Source organism: Rhea pennata, chromosome 18, assembly GCF_028389875.1.
Source record: "Rhea pennata isolate bPtePen1 chromosome 18, bPtePen1.pri, whole genome shotgun sequence".
Taxonomy (NCBI): domain Eukaryota; kingdom Metazoa; phylum Chordata; class Aves; order Rheiformes; family Rheidae; genus Rhea; species Rhea pennata.
This window is the reverse complement of record NC_084680.1, coordinates 2,790,348-2,816,891: the sequence shown is the minus strand read 5'-3', so window position 1 is coordinate 2,816,891 and position 26,544 is coordinate 2,790,348. Positions and strand designations below refer to the sequence as shown.

Below are 26,544 nucleotides of genomic sequence, written 5' to 3'. Positions count from 1 at the left end.
GTTCTTCTGATTTGGAGCAGATCTACAGGACAATCGTTAAATGGCATCAGGGTATGTGCAAATTTGTCATCGCAGTTTGTGCTTCTTTAGAGGCCTGAGCTGAGATTGTTGTTATAAACGTTAATTTAAGCGTAGTGAGCAGCCACAGTTATGGGCAGGGAAATGTGAGCACGCAGAAGTAATATGTCTCATCCAGGCTCCGGTGAGGAGCTCCCAGCAGGAATACAACTCGCAACTCCTGACTCCAAAGCTGCATCTACCTCTTAGAGACTTCCAGGTGCCTTCCTAGGCTTAACTGTTAGTATTTATGTGTCTTAAGTGGGTAAGAGAATGTGTTTTATCTGCTGCTAAGGTTAGAATGGGATCATGGGGAATATACCATAAATACATTGCTTTATAGAAGATGATCCTGAGCAGGAAGGGCCATCCTGTGTGCAAGGATGGGAACATGGAAAATGTATTGCCCATGCCAGTTCTGCAGCATGAAGCACATGCAGGGCAAAAGCATGACATACAAACAGGGTCCTGAAAAATTCCCAGCCTTTAATTTTCTTAGTGTTGTGTTATAATACATGTGGAGCTCACAGCTTCCCCCCAAAAAAGGGACTTGACTGGGCCTAATTCTCACCAGCAAGCTTGGACAGTACTGCCTCGTTCCCACAGACTGTACACTTTCCTGCCAAGATTTCAGTATCTTCAGAAATTCAGTGGAGCATGAAGGTCACAGCAAGGGAAGAATGACAGCCTGAGATTTTTTTTCCCCTTTCACCAGCTAGGAGCAGACTGTTGTCTCTCTTGCATGTTGACTGTTTTCATAGGGTTAGCGTGAAGTTTATGTTTTACACAGACCAGTGGAAGTCAGATATGGGAATGCAGCAGATCAGCTGTGTTTCTTCAAGGAAGACAGTCTCATGTTGCAGATTTTCTTTCTCAGTGTCTGCAAAAGCTTGATTTCCAGTGAAATTTCTTTTACCGATCTTTGTCTTTAGCTTCTTTTTGTGGAAGTATGTGAGAGATTCTACCCAAGGTTTTGGTTTGTGTATTTATCTCCTTTCTCTTTTTTCACTTGCAAAGCTGCAGGAGAATATTAAACTTCAGAGGAAAAAAAAAGCTGTTAATTATTCATGGTGTTATCTATTACTGTGCTGAAAACGATGATGCCAAATTAGTCATTAGAAGTCAAACCTCAGCTGACAGTAAATGTTTTCTTTTGAGGAAATCATCCCTGTTCCTGGGAACCAACTTTGTTCTCCTGTGCTAAATGCAAGAAAGGTATGAATGTGTGTTTTTTTCCTGGAGGGCAACACTAGCTGGAAAAATGCTGGTTTTAGCCAGTGGAAACAGAACAAGCAAACAACGATTGGCAGTGAAAACAGCACTTGTATTTAGACTAGCATAGAAAAGAAGACACAATGTAGTGCAGAGTAAACGTCCTTTTATACAGTTCTGTACCAGGCTTTTTCTTCCTCTCCTGGATTTGGACAGATTGGGGAAATCCATTGGTCAGCAGTGATGCTGGTGCACTGGGAGAAAGTAATGAAAGGTCAGTTGGTGACAGTGATTGAATGACTGTAAGGAAAATGAAGAACTCTCTGGAGAAGGCAGTGACACAGCTATAACTCCCATGTGTCCTAAAGAAACCGTCCCCGTGTTTTCTCTCAAATGTCATGAGAAAACAAGAGATTTGTAGCCAATTTAAGTTCTGTTGGCTTCCAGTCCCCTGTGCCTCCTGAGGTCAGAGTTCAGTGTATTGACTGTGTCAAGAAGTCAAAATTCCCATGTTTTATACACTGTAGAGTTTCTCCTTCTTTTTGACTTTGGTGCCCTTGTAATGCTCATTGTTTGTATGTCATGTTAAGGATGGGATGTCCAACCCTGTCAGGGTTTGAATGCCCATATGTATTTACAGGTGGGTTCTCATGATAATCCTATGCATAGACTAGCAATACCATTAGTGGGTCTCATTATTTGAAATAGCTTGTGCATTAAAAGTTAAATAATGCCAAAGTTCTTGTTTTCACAATAAAGTGACCAGCTTCATCAATAATTCAGGTGAACTGAATTGATTTGAACACACCAAAATGTCGCCAGGGCCTTGTTTTCACTTCATACATCAAGATGATGAAATAGTGGTAGACAGGAAACTTTCTAGTAAACAGTTTGATGAAGACCATCTTGTAGCACAGGTAATAGCACACCAATGTTTTCTCACTTCCTGCTGAGAATCCTGCACAAAAATGTTGTCCAGTTGTTGCAAATGCATTTAAAATCCTGTTATATCCTTCATGGAGAATGAACAATTTTGCAGTCATCCAACTCTAAGATCTGCAATGTTTGCCCGGGCAGCTGTTTTGGCAGTAGTCCTATGTTGCTTCAGGAGACTAACTGTCATTTCGGGCAGCATTACGGACTGAGAATATACATACTTGATTTCATCATGAGATTTGACAGATCTGTAATTGCTTGATGACATTTATCTGAAGATCTTTGAGCAAAAAAACTGTAGGGCTTCTTACGGGGTAAAATTAACAATATCTGTTATTGATAATATTAATTGTATGATATGATACCCCACACCAAAGAAAGCCATAGTTCTACGTACCATTTTGGGATATGGTACACGATTTCCTGTTTTGTCTACTGCTGCAAAGGCATTTTCAGCTAGAAGCAGCTAATGATGAAGATAGTAAGCAACATATGTAAGGTTTGGGCTTTTCAAGAAGACCTCATCCCCTAAAATTGCACATTGTCCAAATGTCTCTTACTAAATCAAGTAAGTCCACTTTGTGTTCATGTAAGCCCTTTCATCCAAGGATTTTTTAGTGTTTCAGAAACACAAACAGGTAAAGCAGTATCCTGATGAAACCTGAGAAGAGAAACAGAAAGGTTTAAAAGAATTTCTCTACTCATACATCATGTTAGTCATGAAGAAGGTGATATTTTCCAGTTACCTTGATGAAGTACAACTAGATGTAACCCAAGAGAGAATTTTATTCAACTAGGTGAGACTGTCGTCTTTGAGTCAGTCATTTATAAGAGGTTCAAAAAAATTCCTTTCTCTCTCTGCCCCAGAAAGGCAACAGGAATCCTTTTGTACCACCAAGCTTTTTATCGTTGGCTTATCTGAGACTGTGGTAATCTGAACAAAATCTCCTGAGAGGCGCAAACTTTACTTCTAGAAGGCAGCTCAGTACCCTTCAATTTCCCGAAAAAGGGAGTGATCTCTCAGAGGGAGAATGAGTGCACAGGAGTTTTTGCAAAGGTGTAAAATATAACATTCCAGGCACACTTCCTGGATGTCATGATGTTTTCTTTGAAGAACTGTCTTAATTCAATTTACACAGTCCAAGTTGACCATCCTTTTGATCAAGGAAGTGTTGGGGAAGGTGCAGGTGAAAGCCTCGTTTTCTCTCATCCTTAGTCTTTTCTTCCCTTTCCCTCTCCTCATCTTTTTTATTTTGTTGTTCCTATGTGAGCTGTTCGTACTAAGGTATTTTCGTGAAGGAAGAGGAGGAGGTCTTATGTTTAAGATTAGCACAACCAGACAGTTTTATTTTCCTGAGGCCTTTTTTGATGAGTCCAGCCTAAATCTGTCTTGCTACCAGGAGGATGGCCCAGCACCCCTTTGGCCCCCACACTCATCCTTCCCTCAAGCTTGCCCTAGTGTTTGGGGGCCATGTGGTAAGCCAGATGTTGAGACCGATCTGACTGAAAGAGGACAGAGAGCCTGTGTGCACCTGGATCAGTGCTTTGGAGACCCAAGGGGCTGAAGGAGCAAGTTGCAGCTCTGATATAACATTAGTGGCATGGACCACTTCATTTCTGGTGGCCAGTTCCTGGTATAAAGCCAGCCCCTGCCTGTAGCCTGAAGCATAGCAGTGAATGTAGCTATCTGGAGAACTGAGCGGACACTAACCTCTGCAGCAATGAGGTTTCTAATTCAACTCTTTAAATTCATGGACTTTAAAGAAGGCGAGCTCATTGAACTGGGACGAGTAGGAGGAAATTAGCTGGTAGTTGGAGAGAAGGAAGTTGGTGACAGAGAAGTCAGACAAGGAACGCGGTTCCCTACAAGCAAGGTCACGTGAATGGCTGTTTGGTGACAAGCTGGAGTGATCGATGTGAAAGGATAATAGGTCACTGGGGAGTCAGCCTAAAAGCTGAAGCCTCTCCAAATGTGTGTGGGACACTGGAAAAGGAGATTAAGATGACATCGAGTAAAGCCAAACAGTTTTTTGCACACCAGCTGACTCAGGGCTCTGGTTAGTGTGCTTCCCTCACCTTATTTTTGCCCACTCCAATTTCTGAATATTTAAGTGATCTGGGTACTGAAAAATTATTCATGCTTCCTTCTGACCCAAGCCTGGCCTGTGCTGAAGGATTCAGCCTTCACTCCCAGGAGTAAACTCAGCCCTCAGGTGGGACCAGCCCTTCCTTGCCCTGATAGGCTTTACTGTGGCTGCCTTCTGCAGTTGGGTCGTTTCTTCCCTGAGCAGGGTCTTCCCTGGATCAGCAGCATTTAGTGGCATTTACTGGAGGGCTCAGATTACCCCAGTGAAAATAATCAGTTATGCAAAGTTACGCTGTTTAGATTGGGTTTCTTCTGTGTAGCCAGTGAGGTGTGAAAGTCAATCTGCTCTGCAAACCCTGAGGGCTCTTGCTCTGTGCTAACCTGATATGATACCTTTGGGGTTTAGCTCTTGAAGGGGGAAAAGCTGGCCCTGCAGTTCAGTTCAAAGAGACACAAAGCACAGGTGGTTACGGTGGGACGGAGCTCCTGAGCAAAATAGCGCTCCTAAATCCAGATGGTGTTGAGCTTGCCCTTGCCTGACAAAGAAAACCAGTCACATGAAAGGGAGCTCTTGCCATGATGGCAGAGTTTTCAGGTATTTCAGTTGGGAGAAGGCTGATGAGGGCAGATCTAGTATTTTTGTTTGCAGTTGTGTTAGTGGACTTTTTTTTTTTTTTTTCACAAATTCATCCGATTGCCCTGAGGCATTAGTCCATGCAATGCATGGTAAATTCTCATGGTTAGGAGACAGGCTTCCTGCAGCAGGAATGTCTCTCCCTGCGGCCTGGAATCCGTCGTATACTCTCTTCATTCTTGCTCATCTCCTTTTTCTCTCTGATATAAGCACAGAATTGGAATTTTGATATGATGTCAGGAGTGGGAAAATCTCTGTGTACAAACACGCCCTCCTGACTCTTCCCATCTGCCCACCATGGGTTTCTGTGTCATTCCTGCCCAGTGAGCTGCTAGTTATCTCCAAATTTGAGCTACTGAACCACTGGGGAAGCTGTGAGAATGACCAAAGAGTTTGGGTGGAAGCCCTGAGCTAGCATGGCAGTAGACTGTCCATCTGTAAGATCACAGTAATGGTATCATAGAAGTTATCATAAGGGGCTTGCCAGCTACTTACTAACACTTAGATATACTCAAGGAACCTATAAGTTTGAGGGATGGACCAAGGGCTGCTGTCTTGGCCAGGTAATGCAAAACCTATGTAATGGGAACAGTGATGAAAAGCAGTACATGCATATTTAAATCAGTGTCAATTTATGCCGTTGCTGATCTGTGACTTACCACAGTATCATTCATATTCAGCTTTAGTGCCAAAAGCAAGACTCCGTTCCTTTCTTATTTCTTAATGAAAAATACCTCTTTAGAGTTTCTTTGAAGTCCTCACTCCTGAAAATCCCCACTGTATTGTCATCATTGTTACTGTTAACAGCCCCTGCCAGTATCGGGAGCCTTTCCTGACAGATATCTCTGCAGGGGCTTTGTCAAACTCTGCAATTCAGACCTATACTATAGTCAGTTTTAAATGGCTAATGACGGGCCTCCCAGGGGATTTCTGCCAAACTCTCAAAGACCTCCCAGGTTTAAAAGTGGCAGGGTATCCTTTTCCTGGGGCCAGTGGCAGGAGGAATGCACACGGTCAGATTCTCCTACCTAAGCTGCATCGGGCTAGTTATTTTTTCAGTTGCAAAGACTCATCCATGCGTATATAGCTGGTTGCTTAGCAGAAGAGAGATAGCTGCGCCAGTAGAGGACATGGAATAAAAAGACTGAATTTGCAGAGTAAAAAGATTAGGTTAGGTGAAAAGTACCCCACTAGTTGGAGGTTTTATTATATTTTGTCATGAAAATATCTTAATTTGAAAGCAACAGAAAAAATTAAAAGACATTGAAAAATTCAAGTGGTGAATTAATCTGGAGTACGTATCAGAAATACAATAAGGTTCACTCTTCCCCTGTGTACAGAGCTGATATACTGGTATTTATGGGATAGTAATGTGAATAATGCCTGAACAAGTTGGGCTTCTATATACCATTTTCAGAGAAGAGAGAAAAGTACTTGCGCATCATTGAAGGTCTGTTGGAAAAGGGACTCTGGCTCTTATGACTGGGGTTTCCTAAGAGCTTTAAGTCAGTATAGGCTGACATCTCTGCCACATGAAGCTATCGCTCTCTTCTTACTCTTTCCTCCCCTGGTGCCTCTCTGTCCCCCTTGTCCCAGTGCAAGTGCTTGGTTAGCTGCAGCATGGCCGGATCAGGGAACTGATCCCAGTTGAAATGGACCTGTCAAAACCAGATGGTTAATTTTAACCCGGATCACTTCCCCAGTGTGGTTCACTGAGCAGCTGGCCAGATATGTGCAGAGTATGATAAGGGCATGGTGTGGGGTGGGAGGGCGGAGGACTCTGCTCCTGCTGTGTCGGCACAGGCTTAGGCTGGTCCAAAGCCATCACGAGCCTACAGCTGAAAGAGCTCAGGCTGGCTTGTCTACAGACCTTGCCTGTTAAATCCCAGTATTAGGAGAATTTGGTTGATGACCTGACAGTTTGCCAGTTAGGAGGATCACTAGGGTGGGTGCTCACCTACCTTTCCTTAATAGATGTCCGGTCTTGGCTTGAGTTTTGGCCTTGGGAGATGAGCCCTGTGCTCTCAGCCTGTCCTAGCCCAGCCCTGTTGTTATCCATTAATTTTGCACCTTACTGACAGTTCAAAATATATTTACATTAAAATTTGAAGTCAATCTTCAGATTTGTAAATGAAGTACACAATCAGGTAAAATATACCTCCACTTCTTCCCATGTGAACAGAAACTGTACTGTTTTGATCAGCTTGTAGCTAGTGTGTGCCTTACCACATTTTTGCATTGTGGCTGAATATGGTTCTTAGTTTCTGATTGTGCTTCTCATTTTATTCATAGTGAAAAGGCCTCTTCTCAGAGGCTAGCAAATAACTTTCCCAGAGAATACATAAGAATTGGCTCTTTGCTTTCACTTGTGCAACTAAATATTTACAGAATCTTTCCCCTTCTAAAGGACTCAAGATTCTCTTCTGTACTGACAAAATTTCAATCTTTTTAGGGAAAAAAGTAGCATCTCTTAAAGTCATTCTGTGCCTTTAACTGAGCTGCTGTTGTACAGAGTAGTTGAAGCTTCATTTAGCCTGAATGAAAAACTTGATGCATGTTGTTGAAGAGAGGAAACTGGTAGTGGATGATTTACTTGAATGCCCTACAGCAATGAAGTTATAAATGAAGAGGGAGAACACCAGGAGCACTGAGATCTGGACCAGAGGAAATACATGAAGCCTTTGATTGACCTTATGCAAATTTCTAATGATGCGACTAAACTGAAATCATTTTTTTCAGGGGTTGTAAAGAGCAAAATAACAACAGCCTTGAAATGCAAAGATCTTTAGATAATGTGCATTAGTATATGGCTAAAAAACAGCTGAAAACTGGGATTTTGTGACCAACCAGCCCAGATGCTGGACTCTGGATCTGGTCTTGCTCTGGAAGCTGCCCTGTTGCCTGCCCCCGGGCTGGTTGCCAGCCCTGGCGGCCCAGCGCAAGCCTCGACCACTACTGCACTTCCCAGTGAGCCAGGCTGAGGTCTCTTGCCATCTGCTTTGCTGCCCTTCTCGGGCAATGGCGCTGGTCAAGGTGCAAAAGTGATGCTCTGAGTGGAAGTCCTTGCTTCTGTCCCTGTGCCAAACTACCTCCACTTAAATGCATATTTAAACTGGAGACTAACATGTTTCTGCATCAAGTCCCAAGAAGTCTGACGTGCCCTTGGCCGTTAACAGTGTGCAGAGCAGCCGCGGCAGGCGTGCGGCTGGGAGACCGGCCTGTGAAATGAGCTCGTGGCTTCAGCCCAGCTCCACATGGGCAAATGCCCCATTACGTAAGACACGGAAATCCCAGTGAAGAGAAACAGAGCCTCTCTTGATGGGTCACCAGGCTGTGGCCTGTCATAGTTTTGCTGAGGTTGGTTCCTGTCTTAAAATAATGCTCTCTGCGTTCTGCCGTGACAGCGTCGGAAACTGATACGGAGACTGTCAAGACCAAACTCCTATACTGTTCCTAGAGTATGGGATTTTTCCTCTGCACTTATGTTCAGCTCTAGGGTTCATTTCCCTCCTGACTATTAATGGAGTTGTCATAACACAATGAAGTATTTATCTGGGAAGAAGGATCGAGTGATCAGTTCTGTAAAAGATGCTTATCGCTTGCTCTGGTTCCTGAACGCTTCACTTTATTTCTCTGAGCCAATATTTTCCAAGGGCTTGCAAAGAGCTGGGTACCCAAATGCACCGATGGTCCAGGGAACGCCAGCTGCCAAAACTTCCCGAGTTGCATTCAAAACACCAGATTAATTGCTTTATTTAGATTCATAAGCAGCGGAGAAAGCAGGAGGCTCTGACCTGGTGAGAAACTATGGACGTGGCTGTGAGCAGCAGGCTAATGAAGATGAAAAACCTACCCTGTCCCGAATAATCCAAACACAGCCTTGTGTATTAGCCTGCTGGCCCGAGTGCAGCTGTTTCTCTTCTCAGTAATCTGAAGCTGGAGCAGTACCCCGAGAAGCAAAGGGGACACTGAAGTGTTTGTCCGTAGCAGAGGTCAGCCGTGCCCTTGCGCACGAGGAGCAGCTTCCTGCTACGGAGGTGAAATCAGCCGGCGTCGCGGTGATGCTGGGGACGCCGGGGGGCCGTAGTCCCGCAGCGCGGAGCCCGGCTCGCCTGCGCCCGTTCAGGCACGAAGCGAGAGCGAGAAGCCAAACGTCTTCCCTGCGGAGGGGAGCTGGAAAATCTTCCCTGTATTTAAAGTTCCCATGGCTGCAGTTGGAGTTTGGCACGCAGTTGGCCGCGGGGTTATCTGAGGTCATGTACTCAAATAGTTGTAGATAAAACAAGAGCCTGTTTGGATTGGAAATCTCCAGAGGGCTTTTCCTTTGCGCGAGGGTAATGATATTGCAAGAGGATGTGAGCCAAAATAAAGATTCGGCTCCGTATGCAGTAGCTCAGTAAAATAAAATGAGCAATGGAAAAAAAACAAGAAAGAAAGAAAACTGTTTTCATTACGTTATTTTCTGAACTTGCTGTTGAGATGGAAGAATTACAGCCAAGGAGAGGGAGTCCTGCGGCGAGGCGCCATCCATCCAGGGCTCAGCGTACCACGCCGCTCTTCCAGGAAACTCGTCCAGGCTGGGAAAAGGCGCCGCGAGGGCTGCGCTCCCTCACGGCCCGGGTGCACCTGCCCCGCTGCGCCCCGGCTGCGCCATGCCGAGCCGAGCCGAGCCGAGCCACCAGGGTAGCTCAAGGATGCCCACGCCGGAGCTTTACCTGTTCTCAGTGTGCCGGCTCCTGCCAGAGCGAGTCTCTTATCTCTTGATCCACTGTTGAAGAAGTGCCGTTTCCAAAAATCCTTACCAGTTGTGGCAGTTGGAAAGAGGGAGAAGTTACTGTTTTTTGAATGTTAAAGAGGGAATAAGATTCTGTCAGGCTCTTTCACAGGCTCTTGGGCTTTTATGGGAAACTACTTACTCACCACTTACTAGAAGACGGCGGAGCAGAGCGCATTTGGACAAGAAATGGGATTCAATACTTTTCCAAGTTACCATTAGAGAAAAGTGTATGCTTGTAATAACAGCTTTCTCCCTTGCTCGCTGCCAGCTGCCACAATCTTTATGATTGTGCAGCTTTGCTGTTACAAAAATAATTGAAATTCAAAAGCAAAACGACAAAGTTGGGAAGAAAATTGGACCTTTGGGGTCTTTTTGTCTTCCTGTGGTGCACTCGGATGCTTGCGGTGATAGATGCTGCTATAAAAGCATCTCTCAACAGGTAAGGAAAATAAGGAGGAAAAGCCCCAGGAAAAGGTGATTACTACATTTTTCAGCGTGCTGGAGGCCAGAGCCTCAGGGCATCAGGTGCTCCTTCTTAAGCGCGGGAACGGGCTTTGCTCCCTTGGTGCATCAAGCTCCTACCTGGCTAAGGCTCACAAAGGCTGCTACAAGGTTTGGAGCTGGGCAGCTCTTAGCTTTGCCCAGCCTCAAAGCACCGGCACTGTTGCGAGCCCATGCTGCCGCTCTGCATCGTGCTGAGCACCCATTTCTAGAGCTCTCGGTTCCTGCACGTGGGTAAAGTAAAAGGCATCCCTCCGCCCACATGCGGTGCCTGCACTGAAATCTCTGTTCAGCATGGTTGGGCGAGTCCCGCCGAGCTGGCGGAGTCCGGATGTGCGCTGCAGATTGCGCTGTGACGGGTGGCACATAGACAGCGCCGCCACCTCTCTGCCCGAAAGGGTGGAGGTTAGTCCTGAGCGAAGAGCTGTTGTTTCAGAAGAGAGCACGTGGCACCATGGCCAGCCCCACACAGCATCCCCAGTTTGCATGGTCCTGCTGCATGTCCCTTAGGGCTTTACACCGTTAACAAGGAATGTGCCGACCTTGTATTGATAGGAATTTCATTTCTACAGAGGAGTCTGAAGACCACCTGCAACTTTCTTGCACTTGTTTATGATGATGTTTTTAAGATTGCTTGCTGAGGAACTGCAGACATGAATTTTTGTTGATGGCTGTGGAAATGAGGAACCTAATTCCCACGAAATTTAATGAGATTTGTGTCTATCACCTTGAGGCTGATTAGAAGAATTCAGCCTCCGTCAACAAAGCTTTATCTATGTATTCGTTAGGGTTCATTCAAGAAGTTCATTGGAGAATCTGGGAGTCTGAAATGTTGAGTTCATTGATTGATTGATTTCTGTTCCCTGTTTGGATGGGAACAACTGATAAATTTAGGTTTCTGGTGCAGATTCTGAAGTTTACATCTTCACAATTCAGTTTCTATCAGCATATGCTCAAAACATATATTCACATTCTTTCTGCTAAGCCAGTTTGTTAGTAGGGAGGGAGTCAAAAAAAGGTCACAAATTCATCATGATTCATTTTTAGAGAGGGAACAAGCCTCTATGTACATCTCCTCTGAGCACTGGCCCTATTTTTCTCCTTATAGGGAGTATTTTAATAGTGGTAACACTGTAGCTTTTTCAGCTTATGGTGACATACAGTAATGTTTTCCAAGAAACCTTAGTGACAATCGATGCAGCCGAGAGATTTTCTCTTTGTGCAGGCTGTATTTTACGTGTTGCACACTACTCCAGGCTTTCAGTATCTCGTAGACAAGGTGTTTTGTAGTGTGCTTATAGTGTGCTTTTAATACTTGTCTCCCATGACAAATTGTTAATCAAATACTTTAGGCCATAATACTACATCAAAAGCACTTATGGTCTACAGGGCTTTTTTCTGAACGTATGTGGGCATTCTGTGAGGAAAAACTGCTGACCAGAAGAGGATGAAACTGGAGGATCTGGCACTTGTGTAGATCCTTACAGTAACGCATGGGGCTGTATAAAAATTACGTTTTCTTCATACAAGGCTTGAGTGAAAATCATCTTTGGGTCATCTGTAAAGAGGAGTGATGCATTAACACCAGTCCTGCTGCAGATTGTGTGGTGTCATGCGTTTGGTCTGGGTCTGGGCTGGGTGCATCACCACACTGTGGTCTGCCTGGCACATAGTCACGTAGTGCAGAGGACTGATAGTAACCAGTGTGGCATGAAGCTAGGGCAGTATAAAACAGCAGTCCCCTTCCAGAATAAAGCCAGCTGGGACAAGTTAGTTCATCATTTTTTTTTTATTTGTTTTTGAAGGAGTTTGAATTGGCTCCCTTTTTTTTGTAATGTGTCGGTATTGTGTGACATGTGCCTTTGCCGCTTTTAAACTAATCCGAGAAGCTTTGACTGTATTGTCAAACTGCAGCCTGTACCTCTCATTTACCTCTCTTGGGCAATAATCCATTTTACAAAACCACACCTGGATTTAGCAGGATTGTTATCCTAGCTCAGAGGAAACCGAGGACTCAACAGAAAGAAGCGCCAAAGATCTGGTTTGAAACACTGGCAAAACTATGAGGACCAGGGGGAAACTTGTCATCTGAAGAAAGTCTGAAAGGTTCTGTATGATTTAACTGAATAAACATGTTTGGCTGTTTTATGATGGTGACATTTTTCATTTTACTCCCCAAAGACAGAGCAAAATTCATCAGAAAAACTTTGGAAGGACAACTGCTTCACAAGGATCATGACGTTAGCTTGAGAGGAGGCTTGTCATCATGGCAGTCTGGAAGCTAATTTGCTGAGACGTTCAACTGCCTTATAAACCTCCACTGGAGAATTTTTGCATTTCTGGTTTTGGGTCGCTTGTGCTAATTTGGCATCTGTTTGTACAGCAATTTAAATTTTTCTTTCAGCACAAACACCCTCTCTAATAATGAGAATGCTCCTGTGCTTGGTTTTGGGGGTGGTGATGAAAGTAGTTCAAATCTGAAAAGAGGCAGCTGTTCTCTTTGGCTCACCAGCGTGTTTCAGATCATTTGTCGAGCCTACAGAGGAAACACATTCTTAAAGTCTGTGTCAGGAAACTAGCTTCTAAAGCAAAAAAATTGTGTGAATTGTCAGTGTTCCTGTAAGGCCTCTAATTTGTTACAACACATTGGGTGCTGCAGTTTTTGTGATGTCTATTATCGAGGTCCGCTTGGGATTTACACCGAAACTCAGTTAGTAGATTTTATTCTAACCTTACGGAATTGAATCAGAAGATGCTGCAGAAGGAGGTACAGTTGTGGTATGTGGCCTTTAGTATATAGAGACATACTCCTAACGTGAGTTCGGGCCCTTCAGTTTGAGTGTACACTGGACAAGAAACTGAAACTTTTGCCTGCAAAAAAGATCTGAGACTGATACTAAAATATTTTACATTCAATGCCTGAAGGAAACGTCAGATCCTCTCCTGTCCTAGGTGTTCCAGCATTGGAAAGACTGGAGACAGTTGTCCCTGAGCTTCTTGATGGCGATAGGCCTAAAGACTCAGGAAAGGTCATTTATCTGTGAGGTCGGAAGGATGTTTTAGCTGTTTTAAAAATATGAAAGGACCAAGAGCTTCTGATGGAGGGCAGTGCTATGTAGATATGAGATATAGTAAGGTACTATGAGAGCTCATACATGAGCAAGATGAGCGGAAGTGTCAGAGAAGAACTGGGCACTGATGACTCAGCCTCTCTCTGGAAAGTCCTGGAAAGGCTTAGCCCTCACGCTAGATGAACAGGAAATGAAATGAGGGATTTCTATTAGAGAAAGAGATGATGGGACTGAACCTGGACTCAGATTCTTGAATAGGCTTTGCAAGTTCCCCCTTCTGCACCACCAAGCCTGGCCTTGATTTCAGGTTTAAAGTAAAGACCTTAATCCGGATAAGTCTCTCAGGCCTACGTAACATTTTTCCAAAACAGAACAGCCACTTCCCAGGAGCAGAAGACCTCCGAAACAGGAATTATTTGTATGTTGCTTGTCCAAGGGACACTGATTAAAGATTTCTCAGGAGGCTGGTTCCCTTGTTAGAGATTTGAGTATCTGCTTTGAAATTCCGTCTCCAGCTGGAAACTCGCACAAACCCTTAGGCCAAGAGCATTCTTTTTTCCATGAAATATTTGATATCTGGTGCAGATCTACAACTTATGTGCTGCTTTTGCTCTACCACTCTTCTACCTTGCCTAGGTGAGGCCATAAGACAGACAATGGCAAACTAGGATTACTGACTGAGGAAAAATACACATTACTCTGGAAAGAGTGCTGATGACTTCAGAATCCTTTTTCTTGGGCTAGGCTTTCATCATGAGCAGTTTGGGAAATAGAAATATTTTGCATCCCTCCCTTTTCTTCACTGGGAATTGAGGAACTTTTAATTTTCTTCCATATGAGCAGTGGATTGTTTGGAAATACAGAGCATAATAATGTGTGTCTGAAAGACCTTGTCTTCTTAGGTCTAGGAAATATTTTAAGTAAAGCTTCTGATGGCACCTATTGTATTTAACCCTGCACAGACTTACTAGCTCCAGATCACAGTGCAGACACCTATTTCTGATGATAAAACTCTGTGCTGTTTGCGTTTGGTGAGGTCAAGGCATGCTGGACGGCTCTGTGTGCACTGGCACTTGTTTTGTTTGTCTTTTCTCTGCAGCAGTATCAGCTGAGTGTGTAAGGAAGAACCAGGAGATGAACATAGAGCAATTATATGGCTGCATCTATTCCTTCCTCTCTTGAAAACATATTCCCAAGGAACCTGGGAAAAGCAAGTGGCCAACAGACAAGTAGTCCCATGGTCCAGTTGCCAAGAAGGGAACTAATATTGGTGGCAGCTGGATATGCAGTCAAGCACACACCTGAATTCTGGATTCTCCTTCTTGATGTTTGAAGACATTAATACTGTTCATGTATGACTCCTTAAACAAAACTTATTCTCACTGCTGCCATTGTAGTATTCCAGCCTGGCCTGGAAGTTGTGGAATGGATATTGGGTAGCTGCGTCTTTCTCATTGGACTGGTTGGTAAAAGCTTTTAGAAAGCCTTTCCATGGAAGAAAGTCCTGTCCTGTCCCATGGTCTCTTCCCCCACCCCCAATCACAAGCATCTTTGTGTAGCCCTCCGCTGTCGCTGTTTTCCCATGGCAAGAAGTGCCTAGTTCAGAAAGCATCAGCCCCGAGGCCTTTGATCTTTTCTTTCTCAAGAGAAAAAAGATTAAAAAGAGACAAGAAGTTAAGGATTTGTGAGGGGGAACGGAACATGAATAGCAAATTCTGCTGTGGAGGTCACCTCCCCACCCCCCTTGGCTTTCTTCCTGTGTGATCAGCAGGCCCAGGCAGTGTGGGAAGGGTGCTGAGGAGGTCCACCGGGCCCTCTGAGGAGGGGGCAGAGGAGCGGGGTGGAGCGGGGAGCCCTTCAAAAGGAACAATGCTGGCGAGCTCCCGCATTGTTGGGCGGCCTCTTACAGAGATGCCATGAATACAGGTTATAAATTCTTTGGCCATTGAGAGAGCTCTCCAAACCTGACTCCATCCTGCACTAAACCAGGCCCGGGCCCTATCAGTTGCATAGCAATGAATTCATTTACATCTGGATAGTTAATCTCCGATTCACTTGACAGTTTTTCTCGCCCTCTGTTGTGCGGAAGCAAGTCTATGATCATCAGCGAGGCTAGCACCGCTGTTCTGTGCGCAGCACGGATAGGGAGGGCGGGTGTTGATCTGGCTTATGAAACACCAAGTTATTACGCCGAGCCGTTTGATTCTGCTTTGCTTTCACTTGACGTCCTCCCCGTTTTTAGCCTTTGCCTCTTCAGTGTGGAATCGCTGCCTAGCTGTACCCCTCCCTGAACTACCGACGCAAGATGCTGCAAACTGAGATACTTCCTTTCTGGTACGAATAACACATGGACGATTTACACATCTGCAGCTGTTCGATTAGTTGGTATCGCTGCGTAGCTCACAGAGGTGTCTTAGTTTTAACTCCGGTCTCCGGATATTTTGCACAGTCCCCAAGCAGGAAGCGCTGTTCTTGTCCAGCCTGGCAGAGCAGCATGTCTTCCTGGCGGATGCTAATGACAGTGCCCTGCAGCTGCTCCCAGGAGGCTGTTGGGAGACCTAGGATGTCCCACAGGAAAGGGAGAGGTCTCATTCGACCAAGAAACCTAGCAGGATGAGGCAGTTACGCTCGTGAACCAAACCCCTTTGGGTAGTCCTGATCTGGCGCGTTGTAACTGGGGGAATTATGAAAGTGCATGTGAATGGGGCAGCAATGTGGAGAGAGAACTCCTCCCTTTTGGGCAGTGTGGGCACGCAGAAGTGAGAGCAGGACCTCTTTTGGAAGATTGACCAATGTTCAGCTAATGTTAGGAGGCTGTATCAGGAAAGGAGACCTCAGGGGTCAGAGGACAAAGTTAAGCATGAGAATTCCTTGATTTATTCGTATTTTTAAGTCTTCTATTTTAATTTCCTGCAGTCACTACTTGTATGTATTTGATGTGGTTTGGACATGATCTGTATAAAGGCCACTCTAATTAAAGTATCCCTCCTCTTTTATCTAGAGTGGCTACAAATCTTTAACCAGTCCTTTTGTTTCTTCTAAAACAGTGCACTTAGTTCAGCTCTGGTCATGAGAATTATATCTGAAAGGCTGTCTGAAAGGTTTAGTGTTGTTAACACTAAACAGTGAAAAATAGTGAGCTAAAGGAAGAAGTTACTTGATTTAAAGAATAATAATACAAATTAATAATAACTCAAAGTGGAAAGCAACTTAAGCTTTTTTTTTAAGTACTAAAGAATCCATTTCTTTGCTTGCAATGAAAAAAGCTAGAAAGATTTCCTTTTCCCATGAAAGCTCAAATTGTCACTTCATCACAGCAGTCCAGGGATTGGAACTGGAAACATATCTTCAAATCTGAAAAGACTGGCTAGTGACTGTTGGGGTATTCCTACTATTATCACCTTCTTGCCTTACCTCTCCTTAATGCAGAAGTGGTGGCGTCAGGATCACAAGGAGACTCAGTTGAGTGAAGAGGAGCTTTGAACTGCTCAAGTAGTATGTCTTGAGCATGGGATGTGACTGTGTTACTTGTGCTGGTGACCTTTAACTTTTTTTTTTTTTCTTTTTGGAAGAACTGATCCAACATTGTGGCCGTCACTTGTTACTGATCTTCCTTCAGCGTATGACTGGAGGAGTCTCTGATGCTAGCTGGGCATATCTCTGATTCGTTTTGGCTTTTCATTTTGCTTGTGGGAGGCTTGTGAGCAGCCAGTGACCCAGCAACTTAAACCAACTCACAACATCTCCTGGGTTTAAAATATGATGAGGTGGATATTACTTGCTTGAATAGCACTGTTACTGGTATTGTAATACCAATATGGTAAATGCAGTACAAACATAAGACAAAAAGATAAATTCTTGCTCAACAGAACTTATAATTTAAGTATAAAAATGGAAACAGAAGGGAGAGCATTAGCAGACTGGACCAGTCAGCAGGCTGCAGAGGTCCTAACCTGGAGCAGTCTCCTTGCAGCCTGCTCGAGAACACTTTGCACCAGCCTCTGCCGTTTGCCTGCCTGTAAATGGAGCGGCTTCTGCTCCTGAGGAGCTGCAGGCAAACAAGGAGGAAGATCTCCACAAGATGACCTGCAGCGAAGGAGCTTGGGGGAATTTGTAATGAGGGAATGGAAAGGGACACCACTGAGCCTCACCAGCCTTCTGGAGGCAGGATGGGGAAGAGGTAGGGATGTGAGGCTGAAAGGGAGACAGATGGTGCCATGAGCAGCTCACTGAGTTTATTCTGGTTTCCTAGGTGGTGTTAAGAGCTTCAGAAACGCTTCTATTCCTCTGCTGATCCTGGGCTGTGACTTCATTAAGTAATATCCATCATAACTGACTGTCTTCAATTCCTGTTGCTGTCTCGGATGAAGATGTTTTGGGGGATGCTCTTACATATGGGGTAGAAAAGCTACAGAGCCCAGTTTTCATAAGCAAACCAAACCACAGAAGCCTTTCCTTAGCCTGTGCCTGCGTTTGAGGGACATCCCTTCCAGCTGTGGTTTCAGGGTTGCTGTGCTTGCAGACAGCTCCTAACAGAGACTTCTGCTGTGTGCCTAGAGATGAGTGAGGTCTTAATTTGGTGAGCATTGGGTTGACATTTGTCTTTGCAGCATTTGGACATGATAGAAATACATTATTTTTAGTTATTAACTAATAACAGTTTTGTTTGCCACAACAATTTTTGAATTCCATTTTCTCTTCACTCTTTGTTTTCTCAGGGCATTACTCCAAAAGGTGCAAAATCCAGGAGTCCTGGGCTTGTTTCTAGGATCCACTTGTAGTGATTAGACCTCAGAGCACAGTGGATCACTGTTTTTGGGGACTGCTGATCCCTAATGTGTTCAGAGGAGAGAGCTTGTATCCACCATCAGTGTAATACCCTGTCCTGAGGAGGAGGGTGGATTTCCATTCATGTGATGTCAGTATAATAATAATAAAAGGTGGTTTTACTTCAGTTTAAGGTAGAAAGACTGTTGGGATGGGCTGCCTGCTGAGGAATGACGAACTTAAAAATAGTGCTATTAATCATTGGAACAAGTCAGGTACCAACACGGTGCATTCTCCAGCCCTTGCGGTGGTTAAGCCAAGGCTAAATGTGATTTCAAAGTGTGTGATGGCAGAACCAGGATTTATCTGTGCGGGATTATGTTATTGACTTTAAAATATGTGGGGAGTTTCAGTGTTTGGTGAATAACCTAAGTGGATATGAACAAGCAACATCCTGTTCCAAGATGCAAAGATTTTTTTTCCTATGGAAAATGGACAGTGGAGGTGGAGATTTTTTTTTCTTTTTCTTTTTTCTTTTTTTTCTTTTTTTCTTTTTTTCTTTTTTTTGCACCTATGAGGAATTATTTCTTCTTGTGGAATTTACCCCACATTGCCTTCACTGCTCCTCGCCTAAGCATTTAAAAGCTTTTTTTTATTGTTCCTTGGCATAGGAGCAAATTGCTCTTTCTTTTGCTCATGTTGAGCATCTAGTGACCCACAACCATCTCTCCACATGAAAGATATTTTCTATCCATCTTATCTGGCCTGTGAGTTTTGTTTTTGAAACAGCCTAACACAACTTTATTTTATTTTACTTTTGTGTATGTGTTTAAATAAAAATACATCATAATAAATAAAATTAATATAAATATTATGGTTAAGATTTGAACTAAACAAAATTAGGATATTCAAAGCTGTATTTTCCATAGCAGCTAACAAAGTTCCCTTTTGCTTCATTTTATGATATTCTGTAAAATGTGACTTGTGACACATTATGTGCAGGTGGTGTAGCCAAGACAGAACCAGACTTTGCACTTGGCATACTTGGCATTTATTCATTTGAAGTTTCGGACATGATGGCCCATTAACTCAGTTGCTTGAGTTTTAAGTTCCTTGCATTTTTTTTATTATTATTAAAAAATAAAACAGTTCTTTCATTTAGTCTTCCACTGGATCAGAGCTTGAGCACAGGCTTCGGTAAGCGCAGATGAGTCAGTGCACAGGGCCGTTCTCAACGTGAAAAGCAGCATTATGTCATCGTTTGTAAGTGTTATTTCCTTGTGCAAGCAAAAGGATTTAGTTCTTGCTTAGGACTCTCTCCACACCAAGGTTTAGATTTTGTTGTTTTTTTCCAGCAAATTTCAGAATATATACATGCACATAAGACGCAGCCCGAAATCATCTTGATTAACTGATGATAAGTGCCACGTTTTCGTGCTCTGCTCTCTGCCAAGCAGATGGCCAGGCTTGTACCCGATGCTTTCATTTGGATGGAGGTTTTTTGGCGTGTAGGTACGGGAATTCCTGCCACGTTTCCTCCTTGAGAAAGCTGAGCTGCCGCTCGCGGGGGACGGCACGCTTGCCCTGCTTGGTGGAGTGGCGTTGCTGTGCAGGGCTGCTGCTCTGCGTGAATATTTGCTGTCTTCCGTGACGAAAGCCAGGTGAATAATTGCCGCTACTACTTATGCTGTTGAACTTTCCTAAAGAAATTTTCCAACGAGTTAAGAACAAGCATGATAAATTTTGACCCAAAGGATTTGGTGGTGGTGTTGGGAGGTAACTTTTAAGCCAGGAAAAAGAAGGGGTTCTTTTTAGTGAAATCCAGCTTCATGCTGTAACGCTGGTGGATCAGTGCCTGAACCCGCGTGTTCGATACAGGCGACAGAAAATGGAGAGCTGTTAAAGTGGTTATCTCTCCAGCATTTGCTTGATTAACCCATGCTTACAATATTGGATACAAGAGGGAGTTTTTACTATTGACATTTTCTGGTAAATGTTTTTTTAGCCCAGTAGCGGTATAAGTAGGACATGTCTGCTGTAGAGTCAGGGTATCTGGGCTTGCCGTAGAGACCTGAGCTCCCTTTGACCATCTATTTCTTGCCGTTTTGCCGCATGCTTTGCTCAAGTTTAAGTTTGTGGTTGAAGAACACCCTGAACATCCCACTAAGGGTCCCCCCCCGCCCTGGCTCTAAGGGATCTCCAGGAAGGAAGACAAGTCCGGGAGGGGAGCACCACACTTCTGCCTCGCTCCTCGCCGCTGCACTGGAGTGCAAGGGGAAGGCATCTGGGACGGAATGCAAATGCTTACGCTATTTGACATTTCTGACAGCATTTCTTGCTGTGATTTATAAGCTTATAAACTTCTTTTTTGGCTTATTTTAACAAGTTCTCCTAAGTAATTCTGATGTTCAGGCTCTATTTATAAACTAGACTCAGAACAACTTTTTTTTTTGGGGGGGGGGGGAGGGGTCATACATATTTGATTGTAGTTCAACATGCTACTCATTTCCCCTGATCTTTTGCCTTTTTCTTCCTTTCCTGCTATCTTCTCATCCATAAAGATCCCTTTGTACAATTTCTGCTAAAAGTCAGTGCTGGATAATTGGCCGGTTTCCTACACGCTGACTTTTTTATGGGTTCACTGTGCTCACACGTCTCCCTTGCTGTGGGTCGAGATCATCTCTACTGGCAAAGAGTGGTAGTTAGACCAAGCTGTGCCTACAGGTCAACCTTCGAAAAGTGCTGTGCAAAACCTAGAGCTTCAAATACCCAGCGCTGTCAGACCATGCCACTGTAATAAGCTCGTTCAGTAGAGAGGAAATGTGTGCTTCGCTGATTGATGCCGGGACTGTCCTTCAGGGAGAGCATTAGAAAAAAATCCAGAGGTGATTCAGATCAGATTGCTGGGTCCAGCATTAGGTAACCATGGAAAAAATGCAAATTGAACTTGAAGCCCCATCTCCGAGTTGTTTGTGTATGTGGAATCTCTTGGCATCTCACCTCTCCTTTCTGAAAAGCTGGTATTTTCAGATTTACAGCAGATTATTTTTGATGCTGGAGGCCTTAAAACCATTCTGTCATGAATCCAAGCTATTCTGCTGTCTTAGAAAATGTAGTCTTAAATGAGATCTGAAATTTATTGAACTAGAACTCAATTCCAGCGTAGCAGAGCACTTTAACATATGCATAGAAACAGCTCTGAGAGCAAGGGGAACTTAAAATGGATCAGAAACTGGAGCTTTTCAGAGCAGTGTGCATTGGTTACCCCTCTCTGGAGCTGCACCCTGGAGAAATCAGCTTTGCATGTGAGGAGATCACAGTCCAGCTGTGAAACTCAGCTGAAATATTAACCTCTCTCAAGTGTTCGCAGGAGGCTTGTGGCTGTATCTGTGCCTGATTAGCTAGAATTGTGCAACTGCAGTGATTTTGTTTGCCGGTTTCTTCCTTCTCACCTTGATCCATGGTTCTATTCATTCAAGTGTTCTGTCTTGTCTTTGGGTGGAGACCATCATCCACTGTACAGCTTCAGCAGCAAAGTGAGACTCCTGCCTCATTGGCCTCAAACTGTTCAGTATAAAGATTGGATAACGATTCTGATTCCAAGGAACATTTACAGTGCAGGAGATAGCAAGATCAGTCACCTGGATGTAGGAAGGATGAACTCAAGACCTGAGGTTGTCACAGATACAGACTTTTTGTAATAGTATTTTCGAGATGATTTGCTTCCCCTCTCATGTTGTTTCAAATTCCTTACAAGCCATACTTTTCACAGTCTGGATTTTCTCTCAAGAATTTCTCAAGGGGCTATCTGGAGGGGAAAGTATTTCTCACCATAACAAACAACCAAAGCCTTCATCGTTAAAAAATAAAGCACTAACATGGTCCTACAATGGACCCCTTTGTCAAGTCACATCTGTTTAGATCACCAGAAATGATAAGCCTTTACTTTTGAAAGTAACTTTCTTTTATCAAAGTAGAAAAGTGGACTGCAACACATTCGGAAGTAATCTGCATGAAAGTTAAGGCATGTGACAGTAGGGCTGTATGTTTTAAAAATAGAAATTAGATTAAATTGCTTATATGTACAAACAATGGACTTATACTCTGTAGCACAACTTAAGGCTGACTGTATAGCAAAGTTTGCTGGTGTGCTAGTATAAATCCAATGTGAACAAAGAATATGGCCTGCTGGATAGGAAAGCTCTCATTTTAGTGCAACTGCAAATTAGCTTGTTTTTCAACCTCAAAGCTTAAATCCATTTCCCAGAAGTTGTCTGCGAGTAATTGCCAAATTGCAAAACAAGAAGGATTCACGCTGGGAATGATTTAAAATAATATTTGAGGTGTATTTGATCATTTGAATTAAATAATTCTTAGATGTTTGCCCTAGAGTAATAAAAGTGCATGTACACTCATAAAAAGTTACAAGTGTTATTATACCCCCATTAGACCACTGTACAATTACCCAGGTAATTGAGTATGTATACACAGATAGTGTATGCTGATGCTGTGGCAGAAATAGCTGCCAAGAAACTTGCTGGCTAGGCAGCAGGTGACAGCGATGCTTCTTGGCTTCTTTACAAAGTGTACTGCCTTTCTGCAGGTGGCAATATTCAGGCAGAAACTGGTAACCACCATGATGGAAACAACTCATCACATCATCTTCCTTGGCTCTTGCCCAAATCAGTCTTCTCTTTCAGGAAACGAGTTGTCTTCCTCTGGAACAAGAGAAAGATTTTTGCTAGGCTGTGAGCTTTGGAGGTAGAGTAGGATTTTGGACAAAGGCTGTAGTTCAGCTCTCAGTGGTTAATGAAGCTTTCCTAGGTGCCCTTGAAAATGCTCTGATACAGAATATTTACATTTAGAGAAGATATTTGTGCTGAATTCATCAGATCTGAATTCCGCTAGGTCTCTGAACCTGCTGTGTCTACTGACAAGGCACCTTGGAAAGCCTAGAGACCACCAGAAAGAAATGATAAGTGGAATTGAGATGAGCTTGTGTGAGCCATGGTACTGAGGAAAGTGAGCCAGCTGGGTCTGGGTTCTTACCATAGAAGTACTTTGTGAAAATACTCTGAAGTCACATCAGGCTTGCTACTGGCTCTAGTGGAGCAAGGAGCAAATTGTTATTTTCCACCTAGCTATCGGAAACACAAGCTTTTCTCATTGTTGGTTCACCTACAACCTTTAAACTGTCTTTGCTGCATAATCACAGAAAGTTTCACTAGCAGTTAAGTGAAATGTCCCAAGCCTTGAATCTGATGTGAATCTGGAATTAAACTCTAAATTCACCTACACTCAGAACTGAAGACTCTGTGTTTGTATTAGTCATTTTTCCTGGAAAAAAAGGAGAGCGAAAAAGAGGCAAATTTGTCTTGATGAGTTTTTTTTTTTTTTTTCTGTTAGAACATCCTTCAAAGCCTGAGGCACCATCAGTAGAGTTAAATTACAGATCACTCCTGTGTGTTCAACAGGGGGAATGGTTGCAGAAACTTACCTAATTACGTATGTAGTTGATTTTGAAATTAAGCGATCTAAAATTTCAATGAGTGACTTTGAGAAGGATTGTTGGCTAAGAAAAAGGAGCAGCCTGTTGGAAGGAGAGATGCATGGAAGCAATTACAGCAATAGGTAATTTCAAGAATCAGGATACCGGAATAAATTAGGGCAGTTTAGATGAATCCATGTAGGCATTTTCATGGAGTTAACTCTTGCATTGCAGATTGTGCTCTGTCAGCTCTAGAGTTATAAGACTATGTTTAGCTTCGTCAGGGGGGAGAGCCTAACGGTACACGTGCTCATGGAAAGCTGTAAAATGTCAGTCCTTCATATTTTCAGTGTTAAGTGATACAAAGCAGAGATGCTTCTAGACATTCCTTTCCCCAAGCATTTGGTTCTGTCAAGTGATTTTATTCATTCATAAATGCTGTTTGGATTGCACAGTCATGCCAAATATGCAACTGTCTGGGTAAAATTGTACAAACAAGGTGTGCCTGATTCCTGCATATAGTTACCATAACAAGTGCAAACACGCAGTAGGAATTTAAATACACGAACGAACAGACATCCAGATTAGCAAAGGATTTCTAAATGCAGATTCCTGATTTGAGCAGCTAGTCATGGCATCTATATATATACAACAACTGTGTGGGCAATAGCGTGTGGCTTTTGAAGCGCTTTTTCTAAGGAATATAAGTATTTCTCTGTGTTAGACCGCAAAGCCCATCTGAGTTCCTGTTTTTAACCGAAGTTATGACATCACTGGAAAAAGAGCTCCCCACTGCACGTTACCCTTCCTTGTTCCTAATGCCCATGTGTTAAACATCATGCAATGCTTATTTCAGAGCTTGAGTATCTATGGAAGATAAGATCCAGAGGTGGAGATAAAGAATAAGGGAACCAACAAACCTTGGAGCCATGGTGGAAACGGAAGAGTTCCTTGCAGGCCAAGCACAGAAAGACTAAACAACTTTAGAAAATAGTTACTTCCTGCAGACTTTTTGTCATGTTTCTCCCATCATCAGTATTTCAGACTGTGCTATTCCAGTAAGAGTGTAGCTCTCACAGCACAGAACCAGGTACTGAATTTCTCCAGCAGTCACCTGCCTCTTCTGATGGAGCTTCCTGTGGGACACCGGCAGTTCCCAGCGCAGGGCCTGTGTACAGCTGCATGAATGGGACCATTCCAGGAGCTTGCAGCCTAGTGGCGGTTGAGGCTGGTCAATCCTACGTGCATGCAGTCCAGTGTGAGAAGCAAATTTCTGTTTCTGTCAAAGTCACCGGGATCCTTGCCACTGTAATCAGTAGCGACAGGATTTGAAAGCCTAGAGAAGGGAAACATTAGGGAGACTAGCTTAAGGAGATCGCTGCTTGCTGCCTCTGTCCATTCAAACCCTGTGAAGGCTGTGACAGAGGTTCTGCTTTTAGGAATTGTTGTGTTTCAGACCGTATCAGTGTGTATATCTTTCCTCCTGCTCTCCTTTTGGAAAAAAAGACAAGGACATTGACCTCTGTGGTCTGCCAGACACCTTAGCAATTGCTAGGGGCCTTCCTTGAAGTATCTGCCTGCAGTTTGTCTACACTGGTCCACAAAGAGTTGTGTTAGCACAAACACAGGAGCAACTTGCTAGCGCTAGGTGGAAGATCACCCTGAGCTGGTATTGCGGACAAGAGAAGGGAACATGGACTTGGGCATTCAGAGGACCGAGTATCCTTGGTTGTAGAACCAACAGTTTTCTTCAGTATTCCATTTTCTCCTCGTTTTGCTCACATAGAATAAACTTCGGGACTTTGAGAATGACCCTCCTATACCACTGAGTAACTTAGGTGCATTGTAGATAGCTAGAAAAGATCTATACATCTGTGTTGTTGTACTTCAGTTGTACTTCATTTCTCACTTTTCTATTTTGCCTTGATTTTTTCCTACGTTTGTGGATTTTCTTGATGTCTTTTAAATCCCCATCTGCTTTCAGTCCTTTACGAGTGTAGGTGTAAGAGCAAATGAGGAGCGTGATGATGAAGCATAGATGTTGAACTCCCCTCCTGCTTGCTTCAGTGACACTCGCGTTGCAATGTGTTGATCCGTATATGAAGAGCGCCTCTCCTGCATCCGTGGCGGCAGAGGGGAACGGTGCTGGGTGCACACGGGGGCTGGCTTTCTCCTTTTGCTCTGCTACTGCTAGGTATAGCTGTCACTGCCATAAAAGCGAGGCAAGGGAAAATATTTGTAGGACTGATGGGCCTGTGGAGCATTAAGACAGCGTTGAGGTTTAGCCACCGCACTCGGTGGCATGGCACGACAGGACCGGCTGCGCTCGCAGAACGGACGAGAGGAGAGACTGCTGTGGCTGTGAAGTGTGTTGTGGCCTCCTGCAAATGACAGCTGTGCAGAGCGTGGTGGAGGCGAGCAGGGTGCAGGCAGGAGGATGGCAGGTGGTCATTGACTGACGGGCAGATGAGACCTTCTTCTGTTCCGTCCTCCAGCATAGCGTAAAGCCTGCGTATTTCCCCAAAGAGCACCTTGCTGTCGAGCGCTGCGGGAGTCTGCTGTATCCCCAGGTTAGCGTCATGCATCGTGCTCCGTCAGGCCTTATCTTCCTGAGACATCAATGAATTTTCAAAGAAGAAGCTTTACATGAACTAGTAACCTGTGTCTTCACAAGGAAGGGAACCTCGTTGGCGTGCTGCAGAAATGAGAAGCTGCGAGTCTCGACCATGAGAAACCCAGAAGCGTGCAGAGCCTTTTAAGACAGGCGTGCAGTGGCTTTCAGTGCCAGACCCCAGATCCGAGTGTTTTTGATGATATCTGACTGGGCATCCCTGCAGCAGCAGTCATGCTAATTCTGAAGATAATTTTCCGTTTCACTTTTTTCTCAATCAGAACTCATTAAAAAATAATCTTGTCCTCGGAAGCAGTAGCCAGATTTCTGCCTGTTTACATCGCCTGTTGGAGACTGGGTAATTGGTGGAGATGAGGGCAGTAAACAGAGCTGTAAACAGAATA

General features: G+C 43.9%; 1 protein-coding gene across 13 annotated transcripts in view; it reads left to right on the top strand.

Annotated features, from left to right (window-relative positions):
• The window catches only part of EXD3 (exonuclease 3'-5' domain containing 3), a 323,998-nt gene that overhangs the window by 166,091 nt on the left and 131,363 nt on the right, over positions 1–26,544 (top strand). Inside the window, exon 21 of one of the 13 annotated variants that reach the window (XM_062591077.1) lies at positions 24,386–24,538. The exons of the other annotated variants lie outside the window; for them this stretch is intronic. Within the exon in view, the coding sequence (XP_062447061.1) occupies positions 24,386–24,409 (24 nt within the window). The 3' untranslated portion in view covers positions 24,410–24,538. Of the gene's footprint in view, positions 1–24,385; positions 24,539–26,544 lie in introns of those variants that run through there. 13 annotated transcript variants of the gene reach the window in all.